The 16888-nt window shown below is 35.8% G+C and overlaps 1 protein-coding gene across 15 annotated transcripts in view; it reads right to left on the bottom strand.

The window, feature by feature from the left end:
• ASPH (aspartate beta-hydroxylase) overlaps positions 1-16888 on the bottom strand; it is a 114421-nt gene that overhangs the window by 33505 nt on the left and 64028 nt on the right. For all 15 annotated transcript variants that reach the window (XM_027706073.1, XM_027706153.1, XM_027706239.1 and 12 more), the window contains 4 exons: positions 5975-6060; positions 3766-3852; positions 1691-1841; positions 497-633 (listed from right to left, as the gene is read on the bottom strand). In XM_027706073.1, the coding sequence (XP_027561874.1) occupies positions 497-633; positions 1691-1841; positions 3766-3852; positions 5975-6060 (461 nt within the window). The remainder of the gene's footprint in view (positions 1-496; positions 634-1690; positions 1842-3765; positions 3853-5974; positions 6061-16888) is intronic.

The raw sequence follows: 16888 nt of genomic DNA, 5'->3' as shown, positions 1-16888 counted from the left end.
TGTGAAAGAAAAACAGAATTTAAGCTGCCTACAAAAATATGAGAAAGCAAAGGTTAAATAGCTGTGTGAGTACTGAACTACTCGATTGCATGGTTAGAGATGCTGTTCCTATAAAGAGACTGGCTTCTGCTTTCCTGCAGATTGGATATTTTTTTGTACTATTTTTTTGTAACGTTACACATTACATACAACACACCTACATATGTTGTCAACATATTCCAAACCTGGCTACCAGAAAGTGTAAGATTTCAAATGTTATTAAGCATATGAAACAAATCTGCATTTCTCTGTCAATGAGGAAAAACTTAGCATAACAGTACCAGGAAATCTGAATTAAAATTAGAAGATAATTGCACTAGAAAAAAAATTGTATCCATGTTAACCCTTCAAAACCTCACATGTGAAATGTTTAACAACTAAAAAAGTTAAAATCAATCAATCTTTAGAATGAACATATGAATGCAAATATTTTTACTTGACTGGAATGGAAACTTACCTCTTCATATACTTTCTTAGCATTGCTGTTATCTCCTATCAAGAGGTAACCAACACCAAGGTCATTCTTGAAGGAAGTATCACTGGGAAACAGCTGAACTAATTTCTGTAGAGTAATCAGGGAACCCCTCATGCGACCTGATTTGATTGAACAAGACTTAATTACAACCACAGATATGAGTAACAGTAGCAAGACATTTACACAACATCTAAGAAAACACAAATCAGAGCCAAGTGCTCCACTTTCACTAACGATCAAGAAGGAGAAGTTGAAAAAGCTTGTGCAGGTAGGAGCACATTCAGCTGCTTGGTTGTCACTGAGGTGTGGCAATACCAGGAATATTTCAGGGAATCATTGCAAGTACACATCATGCAGTGTTATGGTAGCCTCTTGTGGAGAACCCTTTACAGTGCAGCAGTAACATTATTTAAGCTTTGGTTGCTTTATCGTAAACAGATATCAAAGCACTCAACAAAATTAAGTAAACATTTAATAATAAACTTAATCTTAATTAAGAAATTAAATGCATTTCTAGCATTAAGTAATAGTTCTACTCTATTTCTGTTATTTACCATGGAAATTTATCATGCTTTATGTGCTTAAAATGAAGTATGTTCCTCAGCTTCCTAGACGAGGTCTTGCAAAGGAACAGCAAGAACAAAATAAGTTGATATTAAATATCCAACCCATGGGAACAGAACTCTTTTCTGCAAAGTTGATTGTGCCTCATATTCTATTCAGCACTCCTCATACATCACAGAATTGAGATCTAAACCTATAATCTAAACCGATATAATCCCCAAGTTTAATTCCATTCTTCTCTGTTTACTGAAAGTTTATTCTGAATATGTTTACTCTGCTTATGCCATTAATTTCCTCTTGATTTTCTTCAGCTTCAGTAGAAAAAGAAGACTTTCTTCTTTTCTCTGTCAATAAAAATTTTTGACCACCTCTCATCATATCTTCTCATAGCATCAACTGCAGCTTTCTACAGGCACTATTATCATACAGGCAAATTATAGACACTAGTTCCCTAGAAAAATTTAAAATAATTTTTTTTCATTAGCATTTAAGACATTAGGAGGACAAGTCCTACCAAAAATTCAATGGAATTGGCATTTTAAGTCCTTAGTAACCTCTTGAAAGTCTTGCTCACACAACTTCCATAATTTTTACATCACACTCAAAACTTACCAAGGAACTGCTGCCTGTCTGCTTCTCGTTTCAAGCTCAGCTTTATCAGATCTGAAGGGACATTTGGCAGACTAACCACCTCATCATAGGTATTGATAGCTTGTTGCAGCATCTCATTGCTTCTCATTTTCTCAGCTAAGTCATCTTCAGACTAGAAAGAATCACAAAACCATAATTAGAACACATAATAATCCGTTAGTCTTAAAAATAACTGGGAAGACACATTACAATTACCATTAGTTCTTGTTACCTACAAACTGTTTGAAAGCAGAATTATGAGGAAACTTGCACCTAAAACATACATTAACACAGATTTTTGATTAATATTCGTAGAATTCATAATTTCTGCTTTCAAAAATAAATGAAGCAATCTATTTAATAATACAGAAGAAATGCCAGATTTTGCCTATGGAGTATTTGTATAAGAAGCCTCACTCTGGTAGCAACGCACAGATGAAAACACACCAACAAACATTTTTTTCATGTATTCTGACAAATTTATTTACACTCTGTCTTAGAAAATTAAATAGGACTTGCCTTTCCTCTAGCATATATTGATACAATATCTACCCTACAACTCTTTCAAAACTTAAACTGGCTCATCAAATTCAGAAGCAGACCAAAGGACATATGAGCTCTCTGCAGTGAAATTACAGCTTCAGTGAACCCAACAGAATCTATGACTGATTTCATCTGTGGTAAGGCATTTTCATAATCTGCTTCAACAGCTGAAAAAGTAAGATTATGTCTCAAATGCAGAAATTTAAAGGTTTATTTTAAATTGTTTATATAAATGCATGTATTTTCATGTGTTTAATGCATTCTTCCCAAACACTTCTATATTTATTGGCTTATGTCCTTTCTTAAGTCAAATTGCAGATCATGGCAAGCACTACAGGTGCAGAAGATCCTGTTAGTCTATTTAAATTCACATATGTATTAAATGAAACTGCTTCAGCTGTGTTTTCTGCATATGCTGTACCAAGTACCTGAAATCTTTTTGCACTTCTGTGCTTTAATTTTCTTTCCTTGAGTTGCTTTGAAATTGAGTATGTGAAACACCAAACAATATGGTTACTCAGCCAAATAGTTCATCAGGCAGCTTTCAGAGATACCTTCAGAAATCAGTTTTAAGCAATAATTATTTTTTCTCATGTACATTCACTAGGAAATTTGACTTTCCTTTTTTCAAAGACAAAGATTTGCTTTGCTGTGCATCAAGTGCTTGTGTGACAGTATTTTGGATATTTAGCATGACTATTATTAACCAACTGAAAACTGGTTGACTCCAATTCAAGTGCCTCATTAATTGTCTAACAGCACAATTCCTTCCTACAGCGAGGGCTTCACTTTGTTCATCTTGATTAACATGAGTTCAAGGAGCGTTTTTTTACTCCTAGTAGGAGTAAAAAATAGGATTATCCTACTACTTATGAAAATTCAAAGTTTATTCTCTTCTGAGACATCCCAACACAGCTCAAAAGTACTATGAATGCAGAGCTTATTTTATGATGCATTCTGGTTGGGTTTTTTTTTAAGGGGAACACTTGAAACATAACTCTCTCCACAAAAAAAAAAAAAGCTAATTAAGCCTCCTTGCCTAAGAATTTGTGTTCTTTATCCTTTAACACTCTCTACATAAAAACTCCAAATCCTCTTCCCTATTCCCATTAAGCAAAAAGCAGCATTTATCCCAGAGCTGACTGACATGTTGATTTAACAGTTACAGCAAACAGCATGTAACAGCTAAGTTCTGCCTGTTGTTCCTGCACTGGGCCATTAGTTGGGATTTATCTCTTACCATTCACCTGACAGTTCTTATGAGATCTACAGGGGATATCTTATTTTTGTGTTATTTACAATACTTTCCACTAGACTAAAGTTAGACAAAAGCTGCCAACGTAATTGGGGAAGGATAGTGAACTGAAAGAGATACAATATGACAGATTGCATAGAAAACCTCCATAAATTTACAAATTAATTCTGACTGGGGTTTATAACTATTGGTAAAAAAATGTTTATTTTAGCTTTTTTAACATTTATTGTTTTTTGTTTGTTTGTTATTTTTTAAGTACCTGTGCTTTCCCATATCTTGCTCGAGGACTTTGTGGATATTGATTCACTAGTGCTTCAAAGGCCCTTAGAGCTTCTTCAACTTTTCCCTGGAAAGTAGAGATATTTGTCAGCAATTCTATCTAATAAAAATGCTGGAGGATGAATGACCTAAGAAGACATTAGTTACCACAGTTAAAAAACAAACACAAAATAAGCAATGCACTCTGAATCAGTTTTCACTCATACTTTTGTTAGGATTGCCTTATTTTAGAGGCAATTCTTATTAAATATTAATTTCTAAATATTAATTTCTCTCTTATTTTAGAGAAATTTATTGTCATTATTTATGAAACAATATTACCTAATTTTCAGGGTTAAAATTAACAGCTTTTTTATTTTACTCACTTTCCCTTTGTTGACTGGACAAAACGCTGAGATGACAATAACCTGTCTATATAAAAAAGTAAAGATTCTACTGCTAATAACAAAGTCCAAAATAAATATAACAGGGAATAGGAAGAAAGTTCTAGGCATACGTGGAAATTTTCTCTCCACACACCTGTCTTGATGAACAATAAGGTAACTACAGGTCTTCCGGGGAAACACTGTAGACTCATCCATAGTATATGCCTGTTTCCTCCAAATCTTTTGCTAAACAATGTCCCTCAGGAGACCTCACACATGCTCTGTGTCCCTTCCCTGTCTCACATAAAGTCTGAACGTAACTATGGTATTCTCATGATGGATGTTGACCAGCAAGTATGGATGGAAGTCAAGAACCAGCCACACTGCTAAACAGGTGCTAAGCACTGCTTGGCAATATTGGGCAACAGACCCTGCTGCCACTTCCAGCTCTTACAGCTTTACATATATGAGTGGGCTATTACACACAACTGCCTTGCTATCTTCAAATGTTACACATCTGATTTATTACTAAATTTATCCTGATTCCTGCATGACTATCTGTAACTTACCAAGAGACACAGGCAGGAAAAGAGAGTCAGCAACCTGACTCTATAGGTTTAGCAAAAATTTCTGCTACGCCTTTCTCTGATTAACCAATTGCTTAAGTAACAAGAAGCATGAAAATTCCTTTTGGTTTTATATTCTAACATGTAAAGAAGGCTTCTAGTGATGAACAGCAGTGGCAGCATGAGGTCAGTACTCTCTATCTAATAGTCCTCCAGTCCAATCACAGACCTACCAGAACTCTAGGGCTGCATAGATGGCAGTATAAAGTCAAAATGGCATAGTGTTCTGAAAATCAAGAATAATCCTTCATTTGCAGTGACTAAAATGGTCTTTATTGTACTGTACTGAAAATAGTCTATCTCCTTGCTCATCCTTCTCAAAGCCAGGGTACAACAGGGTACAACAAAAGCCTGCAGTTGTTCTTTATGTGCTAGGACTGTCAGTGAGGCATATCAGAGTTTTTACAAGATTAACATCCTAAAGACTTAAGACGTCTCATTTCTAACAGCCACAGTCTTGCTTCGCTATTTCATCTCGCTTCTGGAAAAGGGATCTCGCATCTCTGCAAAGGTATTATTTTCTGAAATACTCAAATAAAAGAACAAAATTGGAACCTATAAAGGGTTCTGAAGACCATGCTTTCTGTTGGGTTTTTTTTGTTTGTTTGCTTTTCACAGTCAAGTTACTAAATTCAGAACTACCTGAACTGACTGACTGATGTTAAAGTTTTGCTGCCACTGGTGAGAAGCAGGAACACCTGCTTTGTCCTCTAAGCAACTGTATGACAGCAGAGACACACACAGGACACACGCAGAATCCCAACAGAAACAACACCTACTTCAAAGATCTGCACCTAACACTCCTGAGGCATATGAACACTTACTGAGAGATCCATATTAATATGCACATATTAAGTTCTCCGTTAAGAGTTGACCTCAGAATTCAAATGGCCAACAGTGATAGGATAGAACTAACCCTGTTCCATGTGATTAATTTAAGCAGAAATTTAATGGTTAAGCTAAATATTTGCAAGGTCAACAATGAGCAAACATACATGAATAGGCATACACTTATAACTTTAAAAAATTCAAATGAAATATCCAGCAGAAGTTAAATTTGAAGGACAAATATGCACTGAATATTTAATTTTAAAAAGTTAATTTCACAAAAAATAATCTAAAAGGCATTCTCCCTTTTTCTAAGTTTTTATCATTTTTGTCCATTGCCTACAGTCCTGAGTAAAACATTCAAACTTACTTTTTTACGTAGTTTTTCTGCAGCATCTAGTTCAGCTTTAATGGTCTTATCAAACTTGTTTAAGAGCTTTGGCTTCTTCTTTTTAGCTAGAAGATTTAAAAAACACACAGTTCATTATTTCTTTTGCATTTCACAGCAATTGTCAAGAGTAACACTTAACTAGGGAATGTGCTGGTAAAGTGCATGATTTCCAAGTAAGGCAGTTTCAAATTACACTGAAAAGAAACTGATTTCTTACTTATTACAATCAAAAACTCCTATACGGAAAAGTAAACTTCAGTCATTCAAATTGAATGACTTGGCAGTCAAGTTTTAGATAAAGAATCTTTCATCACATAACAGTCAAGGATTTTTTTTTCCAAATGGTTCAGTTGATGTGGAAGAACAAAGAGAACTGTTATTTTTCCGCATTTATATGGTATTATGAAAAACATGATTACCAGGACATATTTTGACTATATAGGTCTACTTCTTTGCCTAGAGCAATTAGTGAGGCTGCATCTGAAATGCTGTGTCCAGTTCTGGGCTCCTCAGTACAAGAGAGATGTGGAGCTTCCGGAGCAGGTCCAGCAGAGGGCAACAAAGATGATTAAGGGACTGGAGCATCTCCCTTACAAGGAAAGGCTGAGGGAGCTGAGCCTGTTCAGCCTTCAGAAGAGATGACTGAGAGGGGATTTCATCAATCAATGTCTATAAGTATCTGAAGGAAGGGTGGAGACAGGCTCTCCTCAGAGGTGCCTGACAACAGGATAAGATGCAAATGGCAGAAAGTGGTGCACAGGAAGTTCCACCTGAACATGAGGAAGAACTTCTTTACTGTGTGAGTGACCGTGCACTGGAACAGGCTGCCCAGAGAGGCTGTAGAGTGTCCCTTATTGGAGATATTCAAGAACCATCTGGATACAAATCTGTGCAAAGTGCTCTAGGATGGCCCTGCTTGAGCAGGGAGGTTGGACCAGATGATCCAGTGTGGTCCCTTCCAATCTCACCCATTCTGTCATTCTGTGATTAGAAGAGTTCATAGAAATCATAGTTACTCAGTAGAGGGGAGTTCTTGTTGAACTCAAGTTCAACACCGAAATGTCAGACCAAGACCTCTATGTGACCAAGTTTCTACAGCTTAATAAGCTATCACACAGAAGCAGAACAGCAGCAGCACATAGCAAACCAGCCTTAAAGTAAATTGTGTAAACTGCATTTAAAGTAAATGGAAGTAAATGGTGTCAATTCAAACAGCTATTTACTTCATAGCACTTCACTCTTAAACAATGTCTATTTGGTTGCATTAAGTATACTTAATGCAATACTTAAACTACTCTTAACTAGTTGTTAAAAAATGCAAATATGTTACTGAAAGGATATGGCAGCGGGTAACTGCTTTTCTCCACATTTGCTACAGCTTAACTTTGATTTTGCATTTCATTAGGAAAAAAGGACTCCAATTTTTCTGACACAGGTAGGGGAAATATATATCAGCTGATACCAGTAACTACTAGTTATACATATATGTAATCAGTACCACATGTTTTTGCTTTAATGATGGATTACTATTTTTCCCCCTCTATGGAGAATAAGTCATTAATAGCATGAAATTATTTCTTTCTTTGTATACGTTTAAACAGGGAATGTTGTAACTGGTACACATAAAGCTAAACCCAAACATTCTACAGTTTAACATCACAAGACTGCTGCAATGCTACAGCAAGTATTTTGGATAACAAGTTATTATAACTAGCTATGTTTTATTCTGCTTTCCAAGTCCTCAGATGCATTGTTCAGGAATTACAAGAGCCATCACATACTACTGGAAGCTGTGCTCGTGATTCCTTAAACGATACTGTCTCTGAGACTCTGATCCTACATACAGTCTTAGGCAGACAAATCATGTCGTCTATTTTAAACCTCAGAAAAGACAAACGCCTTAGTTAATGCTAAACCAATACTAAGTCCATGACAGGATCTCCTAAGTCTGAGCTGCTTCTGTATGGAATGAAAAATAAACACCCTTGACTACTTTTGGGCTTTTTGGTGTGAAACTTCCACTGTCACATTCAATGCCAAACTCGGATAGCTCTGTGCAGAGAGAGTTTTTCTTATATTACCTTTTTAAACCCTTCTGCAGCATTGGTATGTATGCACACTTGAATAGATGCTATTGCTTTTCAGAGGCAGGAGGGAAACAGAATTCAAGCTATCCTACCAAATTCCATTTACTTATTCACAAAGGTCGTATGAAGCTTTAGATCTAAAAATGTATTAATATTTACAAAGGAAAGGTACTAAAGCAGCAGTGCATTAGGATTATTATATCCCTGTTGATCCTTCTTATAATAGAAGGGACCATCATCTTTCATTGCATTATATACCAAGAAGTTAAGAAGAAAAAAATACCAAAACTATCTGACATATAGGAGTTAACAATTTTTTCAGGATAAACCACCACATACTTAAATATATTGGGTTTGCTCCTCTAAACACTTCAGGTTTCATTGTAACCCATGACTTGAAATCAAGCATTTATACTGAAGCACACAACAATGCATTTAGGGAATGTAGTTATCATGGAACTAAACTGACCAAAGAGGAGCTTTGTTTTGTGTTTTTTCATAATATACACGTTTTTAATGTCGGTTGTTCCTTCCCCAAGGAAGGAAGGAAGTCGGAAAGCAATACTTTCCTATCTGTGGCCTATTCCAGTCTTGCTCTGTCTTACTTTAATATTATCCATTTAACAGGAAAGGAATGTCTTTACTACATTTTCATGCAGTTAATGATGATAAGGATTAAGGACTACAGCACTGGCTCTCTTCCAAGTGTTCACACCCCTTGAATCCAGTAAAACTCACAGAACCAGCTCTTATCACAAAAGCAAGGATCCCTCCACCCCAAACCTTCAGTCCACAGTGACTAACAGATATGGTCAGAATTTTCTTACACATCACTAGGCCTGAGAAGAATAATCCATAACATGCAAAAGGCTTGTTGGGTTTTGTCTTTGTTTTGTTTTTTCTTTTTTCTTTTCTAAAAATATGCCAACTCAGTTTTTCAGGCAATCATTGCTATTTCTAAAGCCTAGCTTTCTCAACAGCAGGTGTGGATGAACCCAGAAACATCAGCCCAAGGAACTAATGAAAGCAAATGATGCTAAGGACTTTTTAGGTTCATTGCGCTCTTAGCTGCCATGTGAAATTGTCCTTTGTTGTGAGCAGGAAAACTGAGGCATGTCAGTTCCTCTGAGTACATGATCCGAGAACCTTCCAGCTGGACATCACCACCAAACACCTGGTTTCATTTCTGTTCTCTAAATAGGAGGCTGTACATAGACACGAGAAATAATGTAGACCCCAACTAAAATGTTAATGCTCAGTTTTTATGGCATGAATGAAAATCTTTATCTAAGGCTGGTGAGTTATACATGAACTGTGTATTTAGTAAGACAGGACAGCTATTTGTCAGCTTTTTAGCTTTCAGCATTCACGGAAAGACAGAGTCACTTGGTCCTTCCCAAACTCAGTAAGCATGGCAACAACAAGGTTCCTTTGAGGCAAAGGAAAGAAGCTTTCCCACCCACAAAGAAACTCTTACTGCCTGTGGGACACTGTTTCTGCTGTTCATCTGAATTTACAAGGAGATGAGAAATAGCTCATGAAGAAAGAGTAAATTAAAATCTTAAAAGTCTATGGTACAAAGATGTGATATCTTTCCCTTCATATCTAACTTGGGTGATGTGCTGGAAGAACCTTTTTGCCACCCTCCATTACAAAGAAGTATTATCTGACTATTTTCAGCACAATTATATATCATCTCTAGATCAGCAGGAGATCAATATAAAAAGCTGGAAAGGAGCTGTTAACATAAATATTATTCATTTGCTAGGCACCAATATAACACAGTAAACATTATATAACGAGCAATCATTTTCATCTCCCGTTCCACTCCTATGTTAAAGGATTCACTAGGGAGCTTTCAGTGTAACCATCAAGCATTCCTCTATATTAACCAGATAGCCTGCTATCTCCCTGCAGGGGTATTTTAATAAATTATCCATTTCCTCCTTCTAGTGTAATAATCTTTTAGCAGATGTGACCCAACATATTAAATTCAACATTACAAAGTTAACTCATCTGTTTTCAGAGGAAAAAACATGTCATTTTTCTTCAATGGCAGATTTCACCATGTCACTGAGGTTGTGCATAATCACACAACTGCTAGGATGGTTTGTTGTCCAAATCAGGTTGAGTATTAAAACAGTAATAATTCTTTTATGTATCATATTATAGTATTTCAAGAAGAATACTGAGGACTTTCAGTAATAGCCTCGGATGCAAGGATAGGCTTTGTATCTAGGACTGCTCTCTTAGTATTCCTTAAGACTCCTTCAGAGAACAGGGTTTCCACTGTCAAAGCAACAAGCTAGGAAGTATTCCTATAAGAAGCTCTATGCTAGTTCTTGTGTTGAAGAACAAACAATTACCACTGATGACAAGGAATCTCATATCTCCCTTATTAAGATATAGAAGAAAATAAAAAGAAACAAAAAAAAACAAGAAGGAAAATATTTTGGAGGTGATAATGTATTACATTAAATGTGCAATAAACTTAATAGCCTGCCACGTCATCCAATAAGAGATGATGAAATAGCTACTTTATATACCTGTTCTGGCAAACGAAAACTAAAATACCAGGCATATTTTGGTTTTATGTTGAAAAACACTTTGACATTACCAAAAGCAGTGACAATCTTTTTTTTTCTACAAAGGACAGAGAACTTCCTTTTGAATAATAACGAATGCACTGCTAGATACTCCTCAGACCACAAGAGCATTACATAAAAATTAAGGAAAAGTAACCAAATGATTAAACATGATTGAATTACTTACTTTTGAAGAACGGTTTAGAAATATTTTGTCTTTCATTGCTGGGGTGGGGAAGGGAGCAACATTTACATCTGAATAAGCAAGAACAAAGAGGACTAAAAAGGTAGTAGTAAAGAGTTTGCCAGTGGAAGAGAGGTACATACTGCTCTGTAAAAAGTAGCTATAGAGATGAAAAAATAAATTCTTTTCTGTATCATCATAGTCAGGATAAGGAATAGAAGGCTTAAAATTGCAACAGCAGGAAATTTGGCTTGAACATCTGGAACTACTATCTCTGAGCAAGCACAGTGGAACAGATTGCTAAGGGCAGCTGTGGAATCCTAGTTACTGAAAAATTGTAAGAACAAGCTGTATAAGCATCTGCCAGGAACAATGCACACAGCTGATAAGGCCTTCAGTCAACCAAATAGGCAAAGTAAGCTTTAGGGTCCCACCTAGTCTTATGTTCTAAATTTCTGTAATTACTTCTACATGTCAATGCACTGTAGTGACAAATACTATATTTACACAGGTGACTTCCATTCTTTCATTCAATAATCAGAGAAATCCCCACAGAAGCTTGCTGTGCCAGTCATCACAGTGACTAAAATTTCTCCTAGCCCTACACCAGCAAATTGAAGTTCAAAAACTTTTCCCAATGCAAAACTTCATCTCAGTGCTATCATATCAGAAAAGCCATAAGTGATTAAAAACAGTGTTGTGACAGAAAGCAATCTCAATTACCAATGCTGTTATTAGCTTTTTCTGTAAAAACTCAAGCTAATAACATTTTAAAAATCAAGTTCTGTGTATCTTCATTTGAAGCAGATCTATCTTTTTATCTTAAGGAACAGTCCAGACAAACAGCATTAAAAAAAAAAAAATCTTGCAAACTCTATGTTGATTTATTCACAGAATTATATTTCCTGCTACTTGACAGCTTTTAATGTGAAAAGTTGCCTGAAGAAATAATAATAAAGGAATTAAAACTCTTTTAGGATTGCTAGACAAATGCCCTCAAATGATCAAATGTCTGTATAGTCCGGTATAACTGAGCAGAACATGAGCTTTGAAATTGGTATAAAATGCCAAGTAGTCAATTATGTTAATGCAGAAAGTGCATCCGAACCAATTACATGAAGCAATGAGGAAAAAAAAAATGATAACTAGCACATAGCAAAAAAATTGATTACATATCACCCTAAGTCCAAAGCAATACAGAAAAAACTCAAAGAAATAAGACAAATAACTACTAATAATACTTCTATAATGGAGTAAATTAATTTTCTCTAGCCTTCAGAGAAGGGGGAAAGGGTGTATGTGTGAAATCTCTCCATTTCTCATTTTCATCTGAAATTTAAGACAATCATCCAGGCTAAGGAAAACCTCATTCTCCTAAAAGAGAAAACACTGATGACCTGCCTGATTAGACATCAGCCTGATTTCTCAAAAGAGTAAATATCATTGGCCAGAAATAAACAAAAACATTAAATACAATCATAATTATCTTTCATGATTATAAGACTTTTTTTTATCCTAAAGAGACATCATGCACTTGGCATTTTAACAGATAGCAAGTTACTTTTAAGTGGGTCAAGATATTTTCTAAACTATTCTTTTTCCTGAAAAGATCACTTAAAAGACAGGGTAGGTTTAGCACAACACATAGCATGAACTGCTCTGTCCTTGCTGATATACTCTGAGCCTCTGATCAAAGAATACATGTACAGTTTTGTTCCTGAGCAAAGTAAGCGGGAGATAATATCATGCTGCTATTAAAAATCCCAGAACAATTAGTGATTATCTCTAAAAACTAGTATGCACTTTCATACATGTAACATAAATCTTCTCTCACTCCTGTGCCTTGTAAAAGTTGGGAGCAGATATTCTGCAATTCTGTGATTTTATTCTGACACAACAGCCATGCTGTGTTGTGAAGGACACTGCAAACAGTGAGCTCGCTAGCTGCTGTGTAGCCATGGCCAGAAAGACATCTCAACTGGAACTAGCTCAGGTATTTTTTCACTTGTTTTTGCTGCCCTTTTCTCCTCCTCCCTCTTTTGCTCTGAGTACTAATTATTCCTTTTCCTAAGCCCTCGGCTACCTTTCTTATGTTCAGAGCCTAGTAAAAGTGGTGAGGTGTGAGGGCAGGCTTACCTCCTGCACTGGAGCTGACATTTTGAACCTGTTCTGGTCACTGAGAGCAATGACTGACAGCCTGGCTGGTCTAACTTGGAGTTTTGGGAGGAAGATTGCCTTCCACATAGCATAAACAGTCTTGTTTTAATGTTTGGAAACTAGTGCTGTAGGATTTATAGTTAATTGAGAGGGGCAGTAGCCTGCTCTGTGATTATGAGAGTATATATTACATATTAGTATAAGTATTTCTTGTTAAAAACATCTTCTAATGAAATTTCTAGTTCCTCAGAAATGGCAAGGCAATATCGTTACAAACTGTCTGTGGACTTGGGGAGAAAACACAAGGATAGAAAGATACTACTCCCTATCTAACAAACCACCTCATAAGAGTGGTTTGGTTCTTGTAATTAGATTTTTTAATTTACTCATTAATTTGTTCACATTGTCATTATCATGTTAAGGGAGCATTCCTAGTGGCTTCCTCAGTCTTATATCTGCTACTACTGGCATGTAAAACAGACAGGAGTTAGGACTCTGGCTTTTAGTTAACTCCTTCATAAGGCATAAGGATTCAAAATAAAGCCTGGTCTTTACAGCCATGTTGAAGACACACGGTACCTCAGGTTTTTAAATTGAAAAGTACACTGGAATAATCCTGCTGCACTGACTGTATGTTGTGTTTACTGCTGCCAGGTAAGTTGCAGGTGTCCCTGCTCATTACAGGGGTTGGTCTAGATGGCCTTTAAAGGTCTCTTTCAATCCAAACTATTCTATAATTCTATGATTTAAGTCTTAAATACAGTTTTAATAAGAGCTATAACTATTTATCTGTAGAGGTTATAACTCTATAGTTATGCCATCTCATGTTATGCCATCTCTAAAAGCTACTCTGAATTAAAAACCTCCTCATGTGATGCATTCTCAGTCACTCCCAGCAAAGGCTCCTCTGTCAGTTCTCCATCTTAAACTGCCAAAAACTAGGGAAGAAATTTCCAGGGGGCCACAGGCTTTGTTTCCTAAACACCTTCCTATTCCTGCTGTGATACAAATTCAGTAATAATGCTCTTGGCAACTTGTGGATGGCAACTTCTGAGTGTGGGACAATGACAAGTAGATACCAATGATCATGGTCTGTAGTTGTTTTCCAAGTAATTTCGTGACCTTCTCTTTTACTAATTCCCCTCATCACCCCACCCCCAACACTCTGACCTTCCGGATCCAAGTTTCAAAGTTTCAGTTATAGGTTGAAAAACATACACATATATATATTAGCAGACCAATTACTTTTATCTGAAATTCAAAATTTGCTCAAGTAATGGTCCTCCCTCCTCATACTAGTCCCATATCATTACCCAAATTGGTTTTGGAAATTGTGCTGCCTCTCAGTGGGCGCTTGAATGAGAATTTGATGATGATGAAAAACTCCTGTCATTGTCCTGTTGTTTGGGAAGCTCATTATGTGAGATACAGAGTGTAAGTGATCCACTTGTTTTATGGGGTTCCATAAAGATAACTTAGAAGGTATAAAACCAAGTAACTGCATCTCAACAATTTAAAGCCAGGAGCACTACAATAATTAAAGGACCTTTCTAAACTGTACTGGTAGAACAGGCAAAACACTATAATCAACTTATCTGGGAAGTAATCAGACAATAAAAACTGAGGCATTTCAGGGACTAATAAAGCTTGAATCTAATGACTATAATAAATCTTTAGCTGCAGCTATTCCAGAACAATTTCCCTCGCAGTAAAAAGTATTCTACAGGGCTTTCTGTATGAAATTATTACTGGTTGGTTGGTTAGATGTTGATCGTAAGAAACAACTGAAGAACCATAATTTTATTTTTGGCATGTATTTCCATCATCCACCTCTCTCTTTCACCATTAAGTCCTTGGGCTTCTTAAAGGCTAGACTCAAGCAACCCTTTGATAAGACCAGAAAGAAATTTATACCTTGACTTTCTATACAAAAATATACACAAATACTCTATTGTCCTATATATTTAGTTCAGAATGGCATTATTCAGCAGTTTTGGACTTTGAGAATTACGCTTCCATGTTGGTCATTCTGTACACAGCTCATATATATTTAATTGTAGCCTGCATCAAATATGTATATCAATAGGTACTATGTATACTTCTATAAATATGCTTTCATGGGTGGAACTCAGCCCATCTCACTTGAGGTGACAATGCTGGAGGTGAGCTAAAACTGTAAGCTCTTTTTCCAGACAATGGAGGTCTGGTAAAGGCTCTCAATGGAATTTAGGGGACAACTCATCCTACAGCAAAACTCCACATTTAGTCAGAAGAATAGCACTTTAGCCTCCTCAGGTTACACAGGTTAGATCTCTACTGGTACCACAGTGGAATCCTATGTATCCTCTTCAAAGTATCTAGAGTAAACAGTGGTGAATGCTGCCTGTGGTATCAAAATGACACTCGCAGGGCCACTTGCGGAATGACATTGTCCTAAGCCTGGCTTATGTGTACGTCTGACCTTGATGAAACGCAACTGAGTGCTCCAAGCAAATAGCATTCATTTTTACTGTCATGTTTTATCAGTTTTCAGAAGTGAAAATTATGTTATTACCTATACTGAAGTTCATTGCATGAAACACATTCATTGCTGAAAATTACCATTCCACTTCTTATATCCATTCTTCACCAATATAAATGAATATGTAATATATGCCAGCATAAGTCAAAGTAGAAAAATGAAGCTCCATACTTAAAATTAATTTTTTAGCCTATTATCAAAAACAACTAAAACCAGCTCATATGGAAAGACATAGAGGGGGATTTTGCTAATACCAAAGAATTTTCAGTGAGACTTTTAATAAATTTAATGAAATCCTGTTGAAAACTGAAATTTACAAAATTATTAAGATACTTTGCTAACAAAGTATGATGAAGACTGCAGCAGTGAAAAATATTGATGATATAAGGCCTACTTTCTATACAGAAGGCTCTTCGGAGCTGTTTCTAGATATTTGGACACAAAAAAATGCAGACTTGCATATACATCTCTGTGCATCATCAGAATCATAAGCAAACCCTAAACCCAAGCCAAAAGTGAATTTTCAAATTCCCAATTCCTTAAGAGTTCCACGTTTTCTACATATACCAGTCACAGTACAGTATTTTTTAAAATACATCTCTCATCAATTTATTGCTGCATCTTATTAGGGTAATTTAAAATAAACCAAATCAATAGTACTTTATACCACTTCCTCTGACTAGGATATCCATAGCTAGACACTTTTATTGAAAGTGAAAGCTTAAAATAGTTCAAACTATGAAAAGTGTTCAACAAAATTCACCTTGTATGAAAAAACTACACAAGAAGCTTAACTATAAACAAAGTTCTCAGAAAAATGCAGGGTTGTTTTTCTCTTCTGGATTCAAAATTTTATCAATTTAACCTCGAAAACAAAACCATCCCTTTTTCCACCTTATAGAAATCTGTAATCTGCAATGGTATTTATTTAGAAACAAAAGCACAAAGCACTTCACGTGCAAAAGGAAAGTAGCTCTACCTTGTCCTACTTTAAAGTCAAAGTTGTGATGAATAATGTTGCATAATAGTAAATCCTTATATATTCTCTTTTTTTTTTTTACACAAGCTACTATTTTTACCTATACTGGATGGTTATTCTATGTCATTTCATTATACTGTTCTAATAGTTCCATAAAACTAGTACATAATGGTAGGGTTTTCTACTATCGAGTATGTACACCCAGTACAGTAAAGTATTTCCTGCTAAATCTATCTTTTTATAAACGGAAGTTGACATAATTGCCTTGCTTTCCAAGTTTTTTTACTTTTTATACGTAATGCTACCATGCAACATACATAATACTTAAATAAAATGTTTAAAGTTTGCCAGTCCTAGAAACTTATATTTAAAATACTAAT

Source organism: Neopelma chrysocephalum, unplaced genomic scaffold, assembly GCF_003984885.1.
Source record: "Neopelma chrysocephalum unplaced genomic scaffold, ASM398488v2 Primary Assembly neopelma1_22, whole genome shotgun sequence".
NCBI lineage: Eukaryota > Metazoa > Chordata > Aves > Passeriformes > Pipridae > Neopelma > Neopelma chrysocephalum.
The sequence above is the reverse complement of the archived record's forward strand: the minus strand, read 5'-3'. Positions and strand labels throughout refer to the sequence as shown.